At 51.7% G+C, this 20,247-nt stretch overlaps 1 protein-coding gene across 2 annotated transcripts; it reads left to right on the top strand.

The window, feature by feature from the left end:
• Nucleotides 1–635: 635 nt before the first annotated feature.
• On the top strand, nt 636–20,075 carry ern2 (endoplasmic reticulum to nucleus signaling 2). Of its 2 annotated transcripts, none has more exons than XM_069181028.1 (22): nt 636–981; nt 5,613–5,730; nt 5,811–5,844; nt 6,759–6,831; nt 8,473–8,545; nt 8,960–9,082; nt 9,394–9,495; nt 10,036–10,297; nt 11,188–11,266; nt 11,359–11,512; nt 11,980–12,092; nt 12,183–12,353; nt 12,887–13,103; nt 13,437–13,527; nt 14,997–15,186; nt 15,822–15,918; nt 16,013–16,212; nt 17,043–17,190; nt 17,396–17,523; nt 18,205–18,328; nt 18,416–18,483; nt 18,743–20,075. In XM_069181028.1, the coding sequence occupies exons 1-22, from the start codon at nt 919–921 to the stop codon at nt 18,932–18,934; spliced, it is 2,820 nt and encodes a 939-aa protein (XP_069037129.1). In that variant the 5' UTR covers nt 636–918; the 3' UTR covers nt 18,935–20,075. The 2 variants fall into 2 exon arrangements, with proteins under 2 accessions (XP_069037129.1, XP_069037128.1); XM_069181027.1 differs by having other exon boundaries at nt 12,183–12,359.
• The last annotated feature ends 172 nt before the right edge of the window (nt 20,076–20,247 follow it).

Genomic DNA, 20,247 nt, shown 5'->3' with positions numbered 1-20,247 from the left:
TAACGTCTGTTCTTGTGCATCTTAACAATGACCCACTCCTCCAGCACCAGAACAGTACCGACTAGAATTTTAACCGCCGTGGTCCCGACACGGGTGGGTCACGCCGGGGCAACAGCAGTGCAGTTTCCCTGGGCATGGAGAACGTGCCTGAACGTCGGGAAGTCATTACTGTTCATGTTAGTTTAGATTTTATCTCAAATACACAAGCTGCGCACGATTATTTTATTTTTTTTTATTCTTTTTATTCTCTTTAAGTTCTGTTTAAATTCTTTTTAATAGATTTTTTGTGTATGTGGTTTCACAGCTACACCCTACCAACGGTGGCGGTATCTAGAAGTATTTACACAGTTTTTAAGTAAAACCACAGTCGGGACTTCCCCGTTTCTATTACAATCTCTATTATTCTTCTTCAAAACGGGCACACAAAAGGAGCCCTCTGTCTGTTATTCCACGTGTCGCAACCTGACATCCAGCATTTTCTAAGGTTTCCTCCTGCTTCCGGAAAGGTCAAGCGGTGGTTGAACGGCCTTCTCCCTGAATCCGAGCTTCTGATTGGTTGCCCGGGAGCGGCGGCACCGCCCACTCACTTTGACAGACCAAGTCTAGTGTTTGCGTGACGTCACCGGTTCCGTCCCATCACGGAAATGTGGAGTGTTTGTTATGATCCGGTGGGCTGCAGTGTCCTGTCCTGCGTGGACTGTTGCACCTTCGAAGTCTGTGAGGCTACCAGTGAAATTCACGATAGCAACGGGACACAATGGGTACCGAACAGTAACCGGATTAAAATGGCGCGGACATTAGAAACGGGAAGAAAAAAAACTTTCTATCATCGAGTTTCCGAGTTGGGATTTTTAAGTCGCTTTTAATTTGCAGATCCATTTTTAAACCGATTTCACTGTTCAAAAAAAAGTGCGGACAATGAAGCTGAAGGGACGGTCGCTGCTGTTTCTGCTACTGCTTTTGGGAGGAGAAATTCTTCAGGTAGGATTTGAGAACCGTTTGACTCCCCGGCCGGCTCGGTTCGTGCGGTTATTTCTAGACCTGCAGAGAGAGTTTTCCAACCTGATCAACAAAAGGGACGAAACTAGATGCAGGAAGGGATAAACCTGGGGTCACCTAATTAATCATTTTCTAGTAATTTGTATAAAATGCAGTGTGTACGAACTACGAAATGAACGGTAATCCCGAAATTAAAGTGGATGAAACAGAACACCCCTTGTGTAAAATCTGTCCCTGTTGAAAATCAGGATTGTTCATAAACCAGGGCTGTCAGATTCAATTCCTGATGAGTCTCCTGTTTTTGTTCCTCATTCTCAGTTACACATTGGGTTTAATCGTGTACTTAACTGGGTGATTGTTTTATTTCTAATTTGGCTCTAAAGTATTTTATAGGTACATTCCAATGAGGTGATTGTTAAAGACCTTATGGAACATCCAGTATATGTCAGGAAAGAATTACAAGAGGTTAATTGTTTAATTGACAACTCATGTTGGAAGCATCAGGAGAAGACGCTAGGCTAGGCCCTCCAGGACCTGAGTCCGAGACCCACTCTGAGGCTTGCTTCCTCCTTCCTCAGTGTCTCTCTGGTATTGAGCACATGGTGGGTTTGTCTAGTCAAACTCTATTTGCAGTCTCTCTCGCCTGACTGGCACAGGTAACCTCTTGTTCTTCTTCTGTTCTTGGGCATGTGTGACAGAGCTTCCCAGTGTGTGCAAAGAAGAAATGTTCAACCTTAACCCCAGCCCTGATGAGTCTTAACCCCAGGCACTGATTGGGCAGCATCGTAACCCATGCACGAAGTTACTTTTGAGGCACAGTTTAATGCTGACTCTATACCCTGAGATTTATTTCGGAGATAAACCAGGTGGCGTGGTGAAAGTATGCATTTTTAGAATCACTCAGTGTCTGAAGCTTATTTTGCTTTGTTAATGTCTTAAACGCTAGGGTTAGGTGCGTATCTCGGCACTTCGTCTGTTTGCTTCTCTGTTTAAATGTTTGCTCCTAGCTCACTCTTGGGTTTCACTCCTCGAGTGAGTGCCCCACTCTCTACACAACTGTGTGCTTGTGTGACGGGGGCAGCCCTCCCTCATCCCTGCTGGAATTCGATCCCGATCGCTTCTGGACCCCAAGCATGCACTGTCTGTGGCTGCCCAGATCCTCTGCCACTGCTGAGTTTCACCGTGTATGGATTTCGGGGGGGGGTGACATCATTTCTGCGACTCTCTGTTGCACTCAGTGCCATGTGTTCAACATGAGCCACGCTGCATCAGCAGCCTGTCGGAGTCAGAGGCTGTGCTGTAGCTGCACTGCTGAGCATGTCACTGCCAGCTTCTCTTAATAGCAGGCAATGCAGTTTCCTGGCTGACATGCAGTTAAACAACAGTGCATTGTGTCTGACGGTGTGGGTGGCACAGTGTGCATTTGACTGAGTCATGGCCATGTGCAGTCCTCACAGCCTGCAGACTCGGGCTCTGTGTTAAATGACCTGGGAAGAGGCTGATCATGCTCTTGGATCACAGCTCCTTCAGGATAGAGCCTTCCAATGGTGCAACGTGTCCATGGGTACTACCAGCTTACCCTGCCACAGTGTGCCACAGAAAAAGCAATTGCTGAGGTCATCCCTGGGTACTGTGGCAGAGCAAAGGGGGGGAGGGAGGGTTAATTTGTGCCCATTTGTACAGAAGTGTTACTTTAATCAGATGAGGAAAAACTACCACAACACCTGCTGGAGAGTGCATTGAACAGAAATCAAAATGCATCCTGAGTTGAGCAGGAGAAATCACGCTATTGAAGCAAAAAAGCACAACCCTCCAAAACATTAAGTGCAAATGCCTGCCTGTGAAAGATGGCGTAGAGTAAGGCAACAGGTGTAACAGATCCAGGAGCTGGGAGGTGGCTTAGATGCCTTGCCCTGCAGCCCTGCACCCGACGATTAAAACCGCTGTGTACTCTGCGGCTTGCGTCCATAGCTTCATCCTGAAAAACTAGACCTTCGGCTTTGTCACGGCAGAGCAGATCCGGGGACAAACATAACGGCCGAAGTTGAAGACGGATCAGGAGAGAAGCTCTCCTGAAGGTGTGGTGTGTTGACTCCCACCGGGAGGCGTCTAGGCGATGATTCCAGCTGCAGGGCGGGGGGAGAAAAACAGGCAGGGGGGGTGACAAGCAGGACGGTGGCTTTTACACACGCGGAGGTGAAGATGTGGTAAAATCATGGTACTTGCCAAAAGCACAGCCTGCACTCGAGTCTGAAAGCGGCCATAGAGCCGAACTCGTCAGACTGCCGGTCCCCCCTGAGTAAATATGGGCGAGGCTCCTGCCTGCAGTCACGTTTTAGTGCCTCGCCTGTTTAAGCTCAGCTCCAGCTCGCCGCACTCGCCCGCAAATGGTTAATCAACACGGCAGAGGACGACATAAGGCCACCTCTTGTTTTCTGGCTCCGTTTCCTGTCTGATTGTCTGCCTGCGTGTCTGATGGCTGTAGAGGCCAGTGAGAGGCCGAGATCAGGGGGGCGCACGTGGAAACCGCAGGGAAGTGCATTTTAAACCGAGGAAGCGTGGAACAAGCAGCCCAGGCTGTTTTTCTAAGCAATTTGGTTTCTTTCAAGAAATGGCCGATTGAGACCCTCTGATCCGTGAGCTCCTACTTGCCGAACAGTCTGGATGAGCCGGACAGGTCTTAGCCTGTAACCTGTGAAGTCAGCAGTCGGAACAGCCTGAGCGCTGCAGCTACAGATCTGGGCAGGGAAGCAGCGAACAGCTGGGGTAGCTAAGAAGGGCAGCCGGCAAGGGCAAGGCAACCTTATCTGACAGGCCGAGGTGGAAAGGAGCCAGGGGATGAACACAGAAATTCTAACTCTCCCCTGCTTGCTCTGCTAGGAAGCTCAGGCCTGGAAATATAACTCACTAAGGCCTGTAACCGTGAGAGCCCACTTGTTTAAGCCAAGAGCTTTCCTGTCAGTTAGCCTCTGCGGGGCTGGAGTTAGGCCACCGGTTTGAAGTATAGGGGACTGCCTTTTGAGCCATTTAAATAAAGCAAATGTTCGTTGTTCATATATAATTATTCACTAGCTCGTAATAAAGTTTCATACAAACGATCAGCCTCCTCCTCCTAAGGAACTGTAGTGTTTAAATGGGCAGGTGTGCCAACAGTGGCGCACACTGCTATCTGTGGTCCTGCAAAGGAAGGCATGTGGGTGAGGCTGTAGTAGGGCTGTTCATGCTGGGCATGTTGAGGTGTGTGAGTGAGTGAGGTCAGTGCCTGGCAGGTGGAGGAACAGGGGGGAGTTGAGCTCTTGAGCTCCAGGATATCCTGGTAGAGGGACCAGCCTTTTACAGTCAGCTGCTCCCTCATGCTGAGCATTTCCATACACACTGCTGCACAGTACTGGCCTGCCTGCTCAGTCTACAGCACTGTACACTTACAGCTCAGTATGAGCAGCATGGCCAGTCCTGCCTGACAGTACTGTCCACAGTATATTACAGAATAGACTGAACTAACACTGCTTTGCAGTTACAGCTCAGTATAGACTGTTCTGGAGTACCGCACGCTAAACAGAACCGTATAGACTGGGCTAGGCTGACAGTACTGCACACTTACAGCTCAGTATAGACGGAATTGATAACACTGCACACTACACTGCCCAAGTTCTCATGATCAGGAACAGACTCAGACTATTCTTAGCGTGGGAGGCCTGTCCTGCCAGTTCCTGACCACACTGCAAACACAGAACAGCCCATCCAGACCAGTCCCTCTTAGGGCAGACACAACCACACACACACACTCACCTCAGGGATCTTCCCAGCAGCTAATTCACCTACCAGCTTGTCTTTGGACTGTGGGAGGGAACCGGATCACCCAGAGGAAACATGCAAACTCCACACATACAGCACTCCAGGAATTGAACCCCGAGTCCTAGCACTGCAGGGCGGCAATGCTGACTGCTGTGCCATCTTGCTGCCCACCTCCTGTCATTCCTATCATTTCTTATGTTCTCATTAGGAAGAATTTCAGGCGATGATTACTTGAACCTTGTTTCAAAATTCCTCCCTGGGTTTATGTGAAGGCAAAGCTGTGTGCAATAGATGGATAGATACTTTATTGATCCCGTGAGGGAAATTGCAGTGCAACAGCAGCTTAACACAGACAACACAGCCACAGTGTAACAAATGATACAATAATAATAATACAATACATACAATACAATCAGTACAGTGAGGGGTGACCTAAAAGAGTTACTCACAGTCCCGAACAGACTAGAACAGAATAGTACGCAGAAAAATTGTAATGCATGTATGAATATAAATATAGATGTATTGCACTGGTCCCTGGCATATATTGCACAAAAAGCAGTTGTAAACGGGAAAAGAAAAAGAACAGATGTAGCAGTTTACTGTTCAGTCCAGAAACAGGTCACTGTCAATGTTGCCTCTGCCCAAATGCAAGGTGGAGGCGTTGTACAGTCTTATGGCAGAAGGCAAGAATGACCTCCTGTAGCGCTCCCTGTCGCACCGGGGATGAATCATTCTCTTGCTGAACGTGCTCTTCATTTCTGCAAGCCTGTCATAGAGGGGGATGGCGAATCTCTCTCCCGCTTGCTCCCCGTCTCCAGGGCAGGGCTGGCAGCTCGGTGACGCTCCCAGAAACCCTGCTGTTCGTGTCCACGCTGGACGGAAACCTCCATGCGGTCAGCAAGCAGACCGGCGCCATCAAGTGGACCCTGAAGGAAGGTCAGCCCCTTGTTCGTCCTGCTCGCTGTGCTGCCTGGAAGTGTCCGTCGCCCTCTGACAGCTCTCCTGTTCTCTTCCAGATCCCATCATCCAGGTCCCGGTGTATTTGACTGAGTAAGTAAGCTGGGCGTAATATCACGGGCGTCACCAGTTGTCATGTTCGCAGCAGGAGCTGTAGGAGCAGAAACAGTTGTAATTATACTACAGGTTGAAAATCCTTTATCCGAAATTCCAAAATCCGAAAACCTCCAAAATCCGAAACTTTCCAGCTCACAGTGATATCATCGATGACGTACCCTCTCCCTCAAGTTTCTCAGACCTGATGTGGTTGGCAATGTCTGGGGCTGCATTTATCTTCAAGTTTGTAAGCAGCGATCATCATGTTTTGTTTTGGGTTTTTTTGTACAGTAAGTACCAAACGTTATTTTTACGTGAGATCTGAATCTCACCTCCATGTATGAGTGTAACTTGACTAGCGTCATTACTTGTAGATTACTTTAAATATAAAATGCTGACTTTTTATTTACCTGTAATCATATTCAATGCTTTGTTTTTATAACTTACATAAAACTTAATACCTGTATAGTAAAAAATAAAATACGAATGGCGTACGTGTACTGTAACCTTTTAATCAAAACATGACATCGTAGGTGGAGACAGATATCTTTCCTTTCTGATGGTATTATGTTTAAAAATGTATATAAAACTACATTCAGGGTATATGTATAAGCTATATTATGAAATGTAAATGGATATCGTGTTTAGACTTGGGTCCCATCCCCAAGATGTCCCATTTTATAGATACAACTATAAACATATTCCGAAATCCGCAACATTTTCGGTCCCAGGAATTTCGGATAAGGGATTCTCAACCCGTACTAGTAGCAGTAGCAGAAGTTGAGGCCGGCCATCTTTGGCAAATGAAAAGGACTGGAATAACACCGCTGTGTCTGGGGCCTGGTTCTGATAGAGAATGGCACTGGCAGGCGGGTTCTGTTGGTTCTGATGATCTGTGTGTACTACTCCAGACCCGGCTTCCTCCCGGACCCCAACGATGGCAGCCTGTACGTGCTGGGAGGCAAGAACAAGGAGGGGCTGATGGTGAGTAGGACAGCAAGTCAGCCGTCCAGCTGGAAGGAGGGAATAATAAGGAAAAATGTAAATGTCCAATTTTCTTCGGCGTGCTCAATAATGAAAGCCCCATGATATAATAATCTGAGATGTGTCATAGGAACCTGAGGTGATCTGGGCTCTTGCTCTTGAGAGCCCTGTTTGGACTGCCCCCTGGTGGAGAGAAAGTGTAAGACACTTTTCAGATGTTATGAGCTTTCAGGCAAGGTTGGGTTTTGAAAATCCTGTTCACCAGTCTTCCTCAGAGAAAATAACTGCTGTTCATAAAGGCACAGAAACAGAATGCTCAGAAACTCTTTAATTTGCAGATTTTGCAGCTCTTATCTGCTTTTAAACAAATTATGTTGGTCATCCAGATGATTTCATACAAGAGTGTATTAAACTCAGCTTTTGCACCTTATATCCCACTAGATTGCTCTCAGAGACCTAGTTTCCTACAAACAGTCTATACAGCTAATGTACTATGGATCAAAGAGCTTTTTTTTTATTTGTCCTGGATTATTGTTAAGGGTTTGCGGGAGAAACTATAGGCAGGACAGACAGTTACGTGTCCATGTCACTAGTTTTCCTGCAAACATTAGTGGGAATTGGTGGTACAGCTGTTCTGTTTCTGAGGTGCTGCCTCCTCTCATTCTGCCTCAGGCTGGGCTCACATTGTGCCAACATGTGGCTCCAGAGAGCCAGTCTGTGTTGGGTGGGGTTGTCCACGCCCTGGAAATGAAGAGCCCCAGTCCTGCAGATTTTATAGTCAACATTTACTAAAAAACGTCTTTCGGATGAGACGTTAAACCGAGGTCCTGACTCTCAGGGGTCATTAAAGATCCCCAGGCATTTCTCGATAAGAGTAGGGAGTTATTCCGGTGTCCAGGCCAAATTCCCTCCCTCGGCCTTTACCGGGGCCTCCAAATTGCCCCCATGTATGATCAGCTTGCACTTGGCCCACGAAGGACTGGCGTCCCATCCAGGGTGTACCCTGCCTCGTGCTCGTTACTTGCCAGATAGGCTCCGGCTTCCCGCAACACTATATGGTATAAAGCGGTTTGGCAAATGACATGACATTTACTAAAGGCTTGGAACATTTGTACTGTAATCAGTTATGCAGGCAGATCTGCTCAATTTTGTGTACCCAAAAATATAGTGAGCCCTGCAGTTTCCCAGGCACCCACAGGCTTGCGGTGCTGTCAGTGATGGACGCACCTCTTCTCCAATCAGAGCAGATCTTCCTGCAGGGGGCGGGGCTCCCCATGACACGTGGCAAGGGGGAGGGGCCCAGAGGTGGGCGTGTCGGCGGAGTCTGCCCACACTTCCTCACTCTCACCTGTTTGTCAGTTTTGGAGTTTGGAGATCAGAGCTGCGACGTGTTCAGCAAGATGTGCAACACGCTCAAAGGGTTCCCTTTGGATGGGTATAGCAAAAAAAAAAATCAGTTCTGTTTTTTGTCTTTTCTTTTTTTAAAAAAGAGAGGGTTGGTTTAGAGTGACATGTAGATAGGGGCTCACCAGGGCCTGGGCAGCAGACCCAGGTAATAATGAAGCGATTCGGTACAGTGTAATAAGGGGGGAGTGTGGAGGAGGTGTGCAGGTAACTCGCAGGCTGTTTCTCTCTGTGCAGAAGCTGCCGTTCACCATCCCAGAGCTGGTGCAGTCCTCCCCGTGCCGCAGCTCTGACGGAGTCCTCTACACAGGTGAGAGGCTGGCCTGGCGCCTTCGGTCTGTTGATCTAATCATAATTACAAGGAACTTCGTTTTCTGAAGCATCTCTCCTAAAAGGATGCCTTAAAGCACTGTGCAGTAAAAACCCAGGGGAAGCAATATTCAGTATAAAAGAAAGAGTACAGCAAGATACAGCAGACATCGTCGGATCCAGGGGAATGTCGCTTGAAATCAGTATGTTTAAAGCGAGGTTTAGAAACGGTGCCTGATCAAGCCTTTCCATGACGAAGTGGAGTAACTGACTCCTCTGCTGGGAACTGCGAGTACAGCTGGGAGATGGCAGGTTGAGCAGATTCCAGCCCTGTCCGGTTGTTCTTGGGGGGGCTGTGTCCGGTGTCAGTCTCACACCGCTGGGATTGAGAAGCTGTCTGCTCTGTGGTTTCCAGGGAAGAAGCAGGACTCGTGGTTTGTGGTCGACCCCCAGACTGGACAGAAACAGACCAGCCTGACCACCGGCTCCTCGGATTCCATCTGCCCCTCCGCCCCCCTGCTCTACATCGGACGCACAGGTCTGCCCTCCCCTTCCCGGCTGGATACTTCCCGCTGCTTTCCTTGTTTTGCAGGGTTTCGTGAGGTGGAGAGTTTCTTTCCTTCACGGTATTCCCAGATCCTATTGGTCTGTGTTGAGAGAGATATGAGCAGAGTCTACTCGTCTGCCCCCAAGCAGATTACCGGGTGTGTGCGCGTGCGAGAGCCCGTGCGAGAGCCCGTGCGAGAGCCCGTGCGAGAGCGCGTGCACGTGCGAAAGTGAGAGTGTCATGTGCGGCTGGCAGTACGTGGACTGAGGGACTCTGGCTCTCTCTTTCCCCTTGGTTTCCAGAGTACGTGATCACCATGTACGACACGAAGTCACGCGAGCTCCGCTGGAACGCCACCTACAATGACTACTCTGCCCCTCTGTGGGACGACAAGTACGACTACAGTACGTGCTCCGCCTGCTCTGTCGCCCCGTGGGTTACACTGCGATGGTCTCAAGCTCACACACGGGGACATTTGAACCCTGTGGTGTGGAAGGTATTCTTTATTTAGGGGTAGTTTTGCACAGCCTGATGAGTCCCGGACTAAATTAGCATGAGGTTAACCAAGGAAATTAGTGCTTTTAAAAAAATTGCTGTAGCTTAAAACTCATGTTAGATCTTTGAATTTCACCGATTCTGCAGGAGATACAGAGTCTTTTCTGATTAGATAACGCTCTAATTCACTGCTGAGCGTACGAGATCTTTGAGGAGCTTGCTTTCTTAATGACAATTGCAGTGCTTCAGCTCTTCAGCACTGTAGCAGCGAGTTTCTCCGGGTCAGATGATAACAAGACACGTGGATGTGTCCCAGTATCTTGGATTTAAAAGGATGGATGTCTCTTGCCCTTTGTTGTGCAGAGTTGAACAGAATCATGTTGTCCAGCAGCCGGTGTTCCTCTCGTAACTGTGCAGTGTCCCACGGTGCCGTCTGTGCTCCCCTGCAGAGATGGTGCACTTTGCGTCCAGTGGGGATGGGCTGGTGGTGACAGTGGACCGGGACTCCGGCGACGTGCTTTGGATGCAGAACTATGGCTCCCCTGTGGTGGGGGTGTACCTGTGGCTGCAGGACAGCCTGCGGCGGGTCTCCCACCTCAACCTGGCCATGGAGACCCTGCGCTACCTCACCTTCACCTCCCAGCACGTCCACACGATGAAGTGGAGCTACCAGTTCGTCAGGGAGCAGGCCAGCACCAAGACACAGCTCATGTAAGATGGAGAGAGGGGAGGGGAGGGGCTGAGAGAGGGGAGGGAGGTGCTAAGATGGGAAGGGGAAAGCTTGAAGGGGGAGGGGCTCAGACGGGGGTGGCAGAACTGGGGGTGTGGCTGTAAGAATGGAGAGGTAGGCCTGAAAGAGGAGGGGAGGTACTAAGAGAGAGGAGGGGAGGGGCTGAGATGTCAGAAGGGGGAGGGGCTGAAAGAGGGGAGAGGAATGTCTGAAGGGGGAGGGGCTAAGAGAAAGACGAAGCAGAAGAGTCAGGAGATGAAAAGGGGAGGTTATGAGAAATCCCAACACTTGTGTTGGGAGGGAGATCAGAGTAAGAGAAGAAATGAGCGGCTGAGAGAGAAGAGGCCTGGAGTGGTAGAGGCAGGCTGTGACACTAAGAGACCTAGTGCCCGCACTCATTTTGTGAGTACGCTGTGATGGAGTGCTTCTGGGTGGTCATGGCCAGTGTCACTGTGCCACTGAACGCCCTACAGCTTTTGCTCATAACAATTCCCAGTTTATCAGTCTTCAGGCTTCATACTTCTTGTTGTCAACCATAAAACTGGTTGTAGAAAGTTGCCTGGGGACTACAATACAAACCGTGCTGGGGTGCATTCATTAGCAAATTAATTAAGATAGACTGAGAGGAGTGCATCTTGAGTGCACAGACTGTGGCAGCCTGCTCAGGTGCTTCACTGTGTCTTGCCTTTTCTCAGGGTCCCTTTTCGTACTTTGCCTCGTAACTTGTTCTTTCCTGTCGGGTTTCAAGAGTTTGCTAGAAAGCAAACAGTACGACAGACAGACAAACCCTAGGAGAAGGACCAGTTAGGTCTCCTCAGACGCCGGGCAGAGAGACGGGGATAAAAACGGCGCTTGTGTTTCTCGCCCTCAGGCCCAGCCTGTACGTGGGAAAGTTCGACTCCCATTTCTACGCCTCGACTGCGCTGGTTCACGACGGCGTGGCGATTGTGGTAAGCCACATCCTCACCGGCTCCCCCAACCCCCTTTGGGTCACTCCGACCGCGGGGCGTCTCCCGCCTGACGGCTGTCCTCTCTCCTGCAGCCGCGGGGCATCACCCTGGCGCGGATCGAGGGGCCGCTGACGGAGGGGGTGACGGTCCGGGAGGGGGGCGAGTGCGAGATCACCCCCAGCACTGACGTCAAGTACCCACCCGGCAGCACCACCAACACCTTGCAGAACCAGTGGCTGCTGATCGGTACGTCCTGCTTGCAGCTGTACTGTCTGTGTGTGTCTAGGTGACTCGTGCACAGTGTGACAGTGCGTGAGCTTTTCACCAGCTTCAGGTCCAATATCCCGGACAGAGATAATAATAATAATTGCTGACACTTCTATAGCGCTTTTCTGGACACTCCACTCAAAGTGCTTTACAGGTAGTGGGGATCCCCTCCACCTCCACCAGTGTGCAGCCCCCACCTGGATGATGCGATGGCAGCCATAGTGCGCCAGAACGCTCCCCACACACCAGCTCTCAGTGGGGAGGAGAGCAGAGTAATGAAGCCAGTTCAGAGATGGGGATTGTTAGGAGGCCATGATTGGTAAGGGCCGATGGGAAATTTGGACATCAGGACGACGTGGGGTAACAACCACAAAAGTTTGCACGCTGCCTGCAGAGCAGTCTGAAGGCTAAATGTCTGCATGCATCTGACGGGCTGTGTGTTGCAGGTCACCATGAGGTGCCTCCTGTAGCCCACACCACCATGCTGCGGGAGTTCCCACAGAATTTACAGCGCTCGGGCGAGGCAGTAATCCCTCCCAGCAGCTCGCCCTTCAACCAGGTGAGTGGGGAGTGATGGGAAGCGGCCCCGCGGAGCTGCCGGAGTGATCAGGCGGGGCGGGCTTTGACCCTCTCTCTCTTCCTCCCTCAGTTCCTGGCGGTGAACGAGCCCCCCGCCGCCACCGACCCAGAGGACCAGGGCTCCCCCGCGCCCCGGCTGAAGGCCGTCCTCCTGGAGACCCTGAGCCAGGACCCGCTGGCCCTGGCCCTCCTCAGCCTGCTGCTGGCCGGCTGGCTGGCCTTCGCGCTGACCTGCTCGCGGGCGGGGGTGTGTGTATGTGGGGGGGAGGCGGGGTGGGCTCTGCGTGCGTCCGTGCGTGAAAGTGGGCTTTAGGGGGTTTCAGCGCCTCTCCAGGTTTCTCACAGTGTCCCTGTCTCTCTGAAATTCAGAGTTGGCATGACTGCCTGACTGATGAATTACAGTATTGCCAAAGATTTTCAACAATTATTATTATTATTATTATTATTATTATTATTATTAGTGAGGATCACTCACAGTTCTGTCCTAGGTTCCGTTGCCCTTACCCTATTAGGTATGATAGCCATTCAAGTTCTGATAGGAGATACAGAGTCCTCTGTGGGCAGCGAGGTCAGCCTGTGTCCAGTTTCTATGTCCAGGTTGTGGTCACTGAGCCTGTACTTTGTGAGGGTCTGTTTCGCCTTGTTTCTCGGCCTAGTCAGGTGGTCGGCCAGAGTCTCGTGTCGTTTCAGGGCGCCACACCCAACAGTCTTGTGTGTGTGTGTGTGTCTCAGTGGCTGAGGTGTAATGGGTCAGTGCCTCTCCAATCTCCTCAGAGGATGGCCGGACAGGAGGAGGTCCAGAGGCAGCAGCTGGAGGAGGCGCTGGAGTCGAGGCTGCAGAGCTTGCAGGCCCAGGAGATCCCCATGGCTGCTGCGGATACAGCGCCCTCCAGTGGCGCTCGCAGCAGCAGTGACTCCAGCAAGATGAGCGTGTCCAACGGCTCAGGCCCCCCCAGGTCGCCTCGTACCACCCGCCCCCCTCTGGCTCAGGGTGAGAGACTGCTCTGCGTGAAGTAGTGGTAGTTTGCGTTTTCTGCTGTGGGTCAATTGCATGTACTGTACTACTACCTGTCACGGTGCATTTCTCCTGCACCGACTTGCTAAAATCACCAATCACCAATCACCAATCACCAATCACCAATCACCAATCACCAATCACCAATCACCAATCACCAATCACCAATCACCAATCACCAATCACCAATCACCAATCACCCCGAGTTCGGCAGGCCCCATTCCGATAAGTTTCCCAATGAGCTCCTGCAGTGTGCTGTTTTTCTTACCAGGCGAGATGACACAGGGCGTTTCTGTTTTTCTGTTGCAGACGAGAATGAGGAGGAGGTTGTGGTGGGGAAGATCTCGTTCAATCCCAGTGAGGTGCTGGGTCATGGGGCTGAGGGCACCTTTGTTTTCAGGTGTGTGTGTCTGTGTGTGAGAGACTGCAGGTGCAGTGTGAGTATGTGCTGGTGTGTCTGTGTGTGTGAGAGACTGCAGGTGCAGTGTGAGTGTGTGCTGGTGTGTGTGTGTGTGTGAGATTGCAGGTACAGTGTGTGTGTGCTGGTGTGTGTGTGTGTGTGTGTGAGAGACTGCAGGCGCAGTGTGAGTGTGTGTGTGTGTGTGTGAGATGTGTGTATGTGTGAGAGACTGCAGGCGCAGTGTGAGTGTGTCCTGGTGTGTGTGTGAGAGACTGCAGGCGCAGTGTGAGTGTGTGTGTGTGTGAGAGACTGCAGGCGCAGTGTGTGTGTGTGTGTGAGAGAGACTGCAGGCGCAGTGTGTGTGTGTGTGCGTGAGAGACTGCAGGCGCAGTGTGTGTGTGTGCGTGAGAGACTGCAGGCGCAGTGTGAGTGTGCGTGAGAGACTGCAGGCTCAGTGTGAGTGTGAGAGAGACTGCAGGCGCAGTGTGAGTGTGTGTGCGTGTGAGAGACTGCAGGCTCAGTGTGAGTGTGTGTGTGCGTGTGAGAGACTGCAGGCTCAGTGTGAGTGTGTGTGTGCGTGTGAGAGACTGCAGGCTCAGTGTGAGTGTGTGTGTGCGTGAGAGACTGCAGGCGCAGTGTGAGTGTGTGTGTGAGAGAGACTGCAGGCGCAGTGTGAGTGTGTGCTGGTGTGTGTGTGAGACTGCAGCCGCAGTGTGAGTGTGTGTGTGAGAGAGACTGCAGGCGCAGTGTGAGTGTGTGTGTGTGAGAGAGACTGCAGGCGCAGTGTGAGTGTGTGTGTGCGTGTGAGACTGCAGGCGCAGTGTGAGTGTGTGTGTGCGTGTGAGACTGCAGGCGCAGTGTGAGTGTGTGTATGTGTGAGAGAGACTGCAGGCGCAGTGTGAGTGTGTGTGTGCGTGTGAGACTGCAGGCGCAGTGTGAGTGTGTGTGTGCGTGTGAGACTGCAGGCGCAGTGTGAGTGTGTGTGTGCGTGTGAGACTGCAGGCGCAGTGTGAGTGTGTGTGTGCGTGTGAGACTGCAGGCGCAGTGTGAGTGTGTGTGTGCGTGTGAGACTGCAGGCGCAGTGTGAGTGTGTGTGTGCGTGTGAGACTGCAGGCGCAGTGTGAGTGTGTGTGTGCGTGTGAGACTGCAGGCGCAGTGTGAGTGTGTGTGTGTGTGAGAGAGACTGCAGGCGCAGTGTGAGTGTGTGTGTGTGTGTGAGAGAGACTGCAGGCGCAGTGTGAGTGTGTGTGTGAGAGAGACTGCAGGCGCAGTGTGAGTGTGTGTGTGCGTGTGAGAGACTGCAGGCGCAGTGTGAGTGTGTGTGTGAGAGAGACTGCAGGCGCAGTGTGAGTGTGTGTGTGCGTGTGAGAGACTGCAGGCGCAGTGTGAGTGTGTGTGTGAGAGAGACTGCAGGCGCAGTGTGAGTGTGAGTGTGAGACTATGTGCTGATGCCCCTGTCTCCTCTGCAGGGGCTGGTTTGATGACAGGCGGGTGGCAGTCAAGAGGGTGCTTCCGGAGTGCTTCGACTTCGCCGAGCGGGAGGTACAGCTCCTGCGAGAGTCCGACGAGCACCCCAACGTCATCCGCTACTTCTGCACCGAGCGCGACCGCCAGTTCCACTACATCGCCATCGAGCTGTGTGCCGCCACGCTGCAGGAGGTGAGTCTGCCTGTCTGGCGCCCCCTGCTGCCTGTTACCTGTCAGGACAGGGCAGGCTCTGGCCAGCCTGGCAGGATGGGCCCTCACAGACTACGTCCGCTGTTTTTCTGTCTGTTCCTATTGTACATCTTATAGTTATTCTGCTTCAAGCTCATGGTTGTATTTTTTTAACTGTGGACAATAATTGAGTGTCCTGAAGTTCTGTTTATCAGAAGAGCTCATGTACTGTGGGAATGCTCCCTTCTAATAGAAAAAGAACTTCATTTTTCATTCCCGCAAGGGAAAAATTTCAGAATGTGCTCTTTGAATGTGGCCGAGATACATTATTTTTAGTGGCACACCATTGTCTTTCGGAGACAAATTTGGCCAGTGTCCCCTTTCTCTCTGAAGTTAGGTGTCTTTTGACATGACTCTGCAGTCCCACCAGGGCAGAAGCCCTGATTCAGGGGTCGTCGACTTTTTCTACTGGTGGGGACTGGTTCTACTGGTTATCCCTGACTAACTCTTCAAGGGTTGAAGAGTTCATTACCCCCAGTTCATCAAGTATAAGTCGAAGACATTTGGCACTGATGAAGCCATTGACTGTAGTTCAGAGCGATGGTGTGGGTTTGATTTGAGACTGATGGCTTTTCCAGTATGTGGAGGACCAGCAGTTCCAGGCCGGGCTGGACGCCGTCAGTGTGTTAGAGCAGACCATGTGCGGCCTCAGCCACCTGCACTCCCTCAACATTGGTAAGCCCACCTGCCCGCGTGTGTGCCTATCCCAGAAGGCATTTCATCGCGTCGCCCCCCCCCCCCCTCACCTGCCCTGTGCCTCCTGTCCTAGTGCACCGCGACCTGAAGCCCCGGAACATCCTGCTGTCTCTGCCGGGGGCCCTGGGGAGGGTACGCGCCGTCATCTCTGACTTCGGGCTGTGCAAGAAGCTGCCCGCCGGCAGGCACAGCTTCAGCCTGCGCTCTGGCATCCCAGGTACCGAGGGCTGGATCGCCCCGGAGGTTCTGCTCGACCCGCCGCGAGACCACCCGGTGAGTGCGCGCAGGCAGGAGCCCCGCAGCTCGCCACCGGCAGCCCGCTGAAGCTCCCGGGATGGGAGACTCCTGGGAAAAACGAAGGCTGCTGCTGGAAGAGGCGTTAGTGGGGCCAGCAGGGGGCGCTCACCCTGCGGTCTGTGTCGGTTCAAAAGCCCAAGTACAGTAAAAAAGGCTTCTTCCTTTGGATAAAACATAAAGCTGAGGTACTGGCTCTCCGTGTTCATCACAAATCAGGATGCTCAGGATTTCAACCATCAGCAACTAAGGTTGCTGCTGGAAGGCGTTAGTGGGGCCAGTTAGTGGTCCATGTGGGTCCTAATGCCCCAGTATAGTGACAGGGACACTATACTGTAAACAGGCGCCGTCCTTCGAATGAGACATAAAACTGAGGTCCTGACTCTCTGTGGTCATTAAAAATCCCAGGGCGTTTCTTGAAAAGAGTAGGGGTGTAACCCCGGCGTCCTGGCCAAATTTCCCATTGGCCCTTACCAATCATGGCCTCCTAATAATCCCCATCTATAAACTGGCTTTATCACTCTGTTCTCCTCCCCACTGAGAGCTGGTGTGTGGGGAGCGGACTGGCGCATCATCCTGCTGGGGCTACACCCTTGTGGTAGTGGGGAGTCCCCGTTACCTGTAAAGAGTTTTGAGTGGAGTGTCCAGAAAAGAGCTAAATGATTGTGAGAGATTATTATTATTATTATTATTATTATTATTATTATTATTATTATTATTATTAGCATTTCACTATGTGGCTTGGGTATAAAAAGACAGTTATTAAAAAAGTGCGTTCAAAGTTCAAAGTGTCCCCTGTCTCCCTGCAGACCAGCGCAGTGGACATCTTCTCGGCCGGCTGCGTGTTTTACTACGTGGTCTCTAGGGGGCAGCATCCCTTCGGGGACACCCTGCGGCGCCAGGCCAACATCCTCGCCGGAGACTACAGCCTCGACTTCCTCATGGAGGACATTCACGGTGAGGGGCCGCGCCGGGGGGGCGAGGGGTTGAAGACCAGGCTGCTCTCAGCCCCTGTCGAGACTCCGAGACGCTGGAAGGCAGTGGCGGTGTGTGAGCTGGGGGGGCAGTGGGTCTCCGGACGGCGTTTCACTGTGGCTTGGCGGCATCCGGCCTGCCTCCCTGCCCGGTGCTTGAGCTCTGTCCCTCTCTCTCTCGGGAGCAGACGACGTGATCGCCAGGGACCTGATTGGGCAGATGATCAGGGCCGAGCCGCAGTCCCGCCCCTCCACCGCCTGTGTGCTCAAACACCCCTTCTTCTGGAGCCGAGAGAAACAGCTGCAGTTCTTCCAGGTCAGTCCCCCGTGGCCGAGCAAATCAATTCAGTTCAGTTCAATTCAAGGTGCTTTATTAGCATGACCGATGGGTACAACCAGTGTTGCCAACGCAAATAAAAATTCACATGAAACAAACCAGAAAATAAAAGTAAAGTAAAATCTACAGACATTTACAACAAAGACATGTCATAAAATATTTACATATACTGTAAACATATGGAGCATTATTGGGAGACAGACTCACTGTTCCTCGGGCTGTGACAGGAGATCACATACATGATCACATACATACATGATCGCATGATTTGTGGTCAGAGATGCAGATCTCTGACCACAAACTGGTGACGCCACGCTGTGTAGCAGCAAACAGGCTGCTATCAGCGAGCATGGAATAAAGTTCAGTATTGGATTTGCGCAAATGCAAGGTATCCGTCTCCATATCAGCGAAGAACCATTCATCCAACTGGAATTTCTTAATTGCATTGTTCCAGATCTTCTGGACCTCTAATATAGGGAGCGCGACAGTCTGATTCCTAGACAGACGTTCTTGTCCCTGTACAGTATGTAGGCTTAATGGGAAAAGATTCACCCTGGTGAAAACTTGTGGAAGCCTACAAGGATCAGAGTCCACTCTGACCAAGCACCTTCGAGGTGCTCCTCGGCGATCCTGCCCTTAGGGTGCGTCCCTGTATTGCAGGATGTGAGTGACCGCATTGAGAAGGAGCCGGCCGACAGCCCCATCGTGGTCAGGCTGGAGTCCGGGGGCCGGCCTGTGGTCAGGACCAACTGGAGAATGCACATCTCTGTCCCTCTGCAGACAGGTCAGCGTGCCGTGTGGCGACACGTGCCTTAGCGCGACCGCGGCCGCTCAGAGTTAGGACGTGACGGCACTGTCTTCTCCCCCACAGACCTGAGGAAGTTCCGGACTTACAAGGGACACTCGGTCCGCGATCTGCTGAGAGCCATGAGGAATAAGGTGTGTATATTTGACCTAAATATATTTTTCCCCCCCGCACTTAATTTCCTTATTTGTATAGGAAGACTATATACACCTGTCAGACAGTTCTTAGGTCCCGTGTGAGTTTCCTGTCCTGTTCCTCCGCTTGTGGAGTGACGAGCTGGCAGAGGGCGTGAGGCCCGATGCAGACACTCTGCGTGCCGGCTTGGTGGGGGCAGACGTTGCTCTCGAAGTGCCCCGTGCTGTGTTGACCGACTGTGGCCTACCTGTCCTGCAGAAGCACCACTACCACGAGCTGCCCGGGGAGGTGCAGGAGACGCTGGGCGAGGTTCCCGAGGGCTTCGTGCTCTATTTCACCTCCCGTTTTCCCCGCCTGCTGCTGCACACACACGCCGCCTTGCAGGTCTGCTCCCACGAGCGCCTCTTTCACCCCTACTACCCGCCCGCCCCCAGTCCCGCGCCCCGCTGAAGCAGCTCGGAGCCCTGCCACCGCCTGCCTGCGCCTGGGGATCTCTCACTCTCGCGGGAACCCCAGAGCTCGGTAAGCCCACACGTGCAGCATCCCTGTCGGGGGGGTCCAAGGAGAAAGTGAGGCCAGGTGGCTCTCACCCGGGCACCCTGCCCTGCTCCACGTCAAGGAGAGAGCCCTGTGCGGGCTGGGACTTGCCTTCATGCACTACGGCACCAGCTGATCCCACCCCCCCCCCCGCCACGCCCAGCTTTCTCCATCCCCTGCTCGGATCCAGTGATCGTGACCAGCCCAGGACTGGGCAGATGGATGAGGACTCTTCGGGGAGGAGTGATGGGGGGCTGCCCCACACCGGCTTCTCCCCCCGCGCTGACGCTGGGGCTGTGGGGGTTTCGAGAGAGCTGCACCCCGTCCCAGCAGTGTGGGCGGGTGGCCTGCACCCAGACATTGGTACATCAACCACAGCGGGCGGGGGGGGTCAGATTCTAAAACGACCTTTTTCCCCTTCTCGATTTCTCAATGATGTGTAAACTGAAATTGATTTTTATTTTTTGTAACGAGAGGCTTTCATCGCCAGAGTGCTGCTCATCGCTGTAGCCTCGCAGGGACTGTTCCCGACAGGCAATACTGTTGCTCTCGGCACTCTGGTTTGTACTGCTGTTTTGAGGAGAAGAGATCCTGGGACAGTGAACACAGTGCCAAAGTTTGTGTTTCTATAGAAAACCTATTTAAACGTATTTATACTGCTGTATATTTTCACTAGGTCGGGAAATGGTTAGAAAGCTGATTGTAATTTCTTTTCGTTAAGCTAAAGACCTAAATTGTGTGGTAAAGGTGGGCCGAGTGTGATCTTTAGCCACCTGGTCCCACAGCTGCAGATCTTCCTCTCAGATCTTCACTAAGTGACAGATTTTCCCTGATTTTTATCATTTCTTAGCCTACAGTGATTTGAATTATATTTTTTATATCAAAGTACTGTAGCACAGGATGGGAGAATACAGCCCTTTGTTATTGAAAGACAGGCACTGCATTTTTAACTCACGTTTTCCTAAAAGATTTTTCATGCTTGTAAATATTTTTACGATGAATGGCACTGGGGACACTTTTGTATGGAAATTCTGAATAAAGGGATAGTACCGGAGTGGCACTTTTTATAAAAAAAAAAGTCTATAGAAATACTCTCCTCCATTCCATTGCAGAATCATTATGTAGGAGGCCTTCACCTTGCAGTGAAACTAATTTTTCCTGCAGGAAACAAATGTTATTCATACATTTTTAAAGAAAAATTTTACCACGGTACATGGGGTTATTTT

Source organism: Lepisosteus oculatus, chromosome 19 (assembly GCF_040954835.1).
Source record: "Lepisosteus oculatus isolate fLepOcu1 chromosome 19, fLepOcu1.hap2, whole genome shotgun sequence".
Lineage (NCBI taxonomy): Eukaryota > Metazoa > Chordata > Actinopteri > Semionotiformes > Lepisosteidae > Lepisosteus > Lepisosteus oculatus.
This window is presented reverse-complemented; position numbering and strand designations above follow the sequence as displayed.

Excerpts from the sequence above, each read along its gene's own strand:
- ern2 (XM_069181027.1), top strand. The coding sequence starts at position 919 with ATGAAGCTGAAGGGACGGTCGCTGCTGTTTCTGCTACTGCTTTTGGGA. Across the intron at positions 13,528-14,996 it reads GAGGGCACCTTTGTTTTCAG|GGGCTGGTTTGATGACAGGC; the intron begins GTGTGTGTGTCT and ends TCTCCTCTGCAG. Across the intron at positions 17,191-17,395 it reads CCTCATGGAGGACATTCACG|ACGACGTGATCGCCAGGGAC; the intron begins GTGAGGGGCCGC and ends TCTCGGGAGCAG.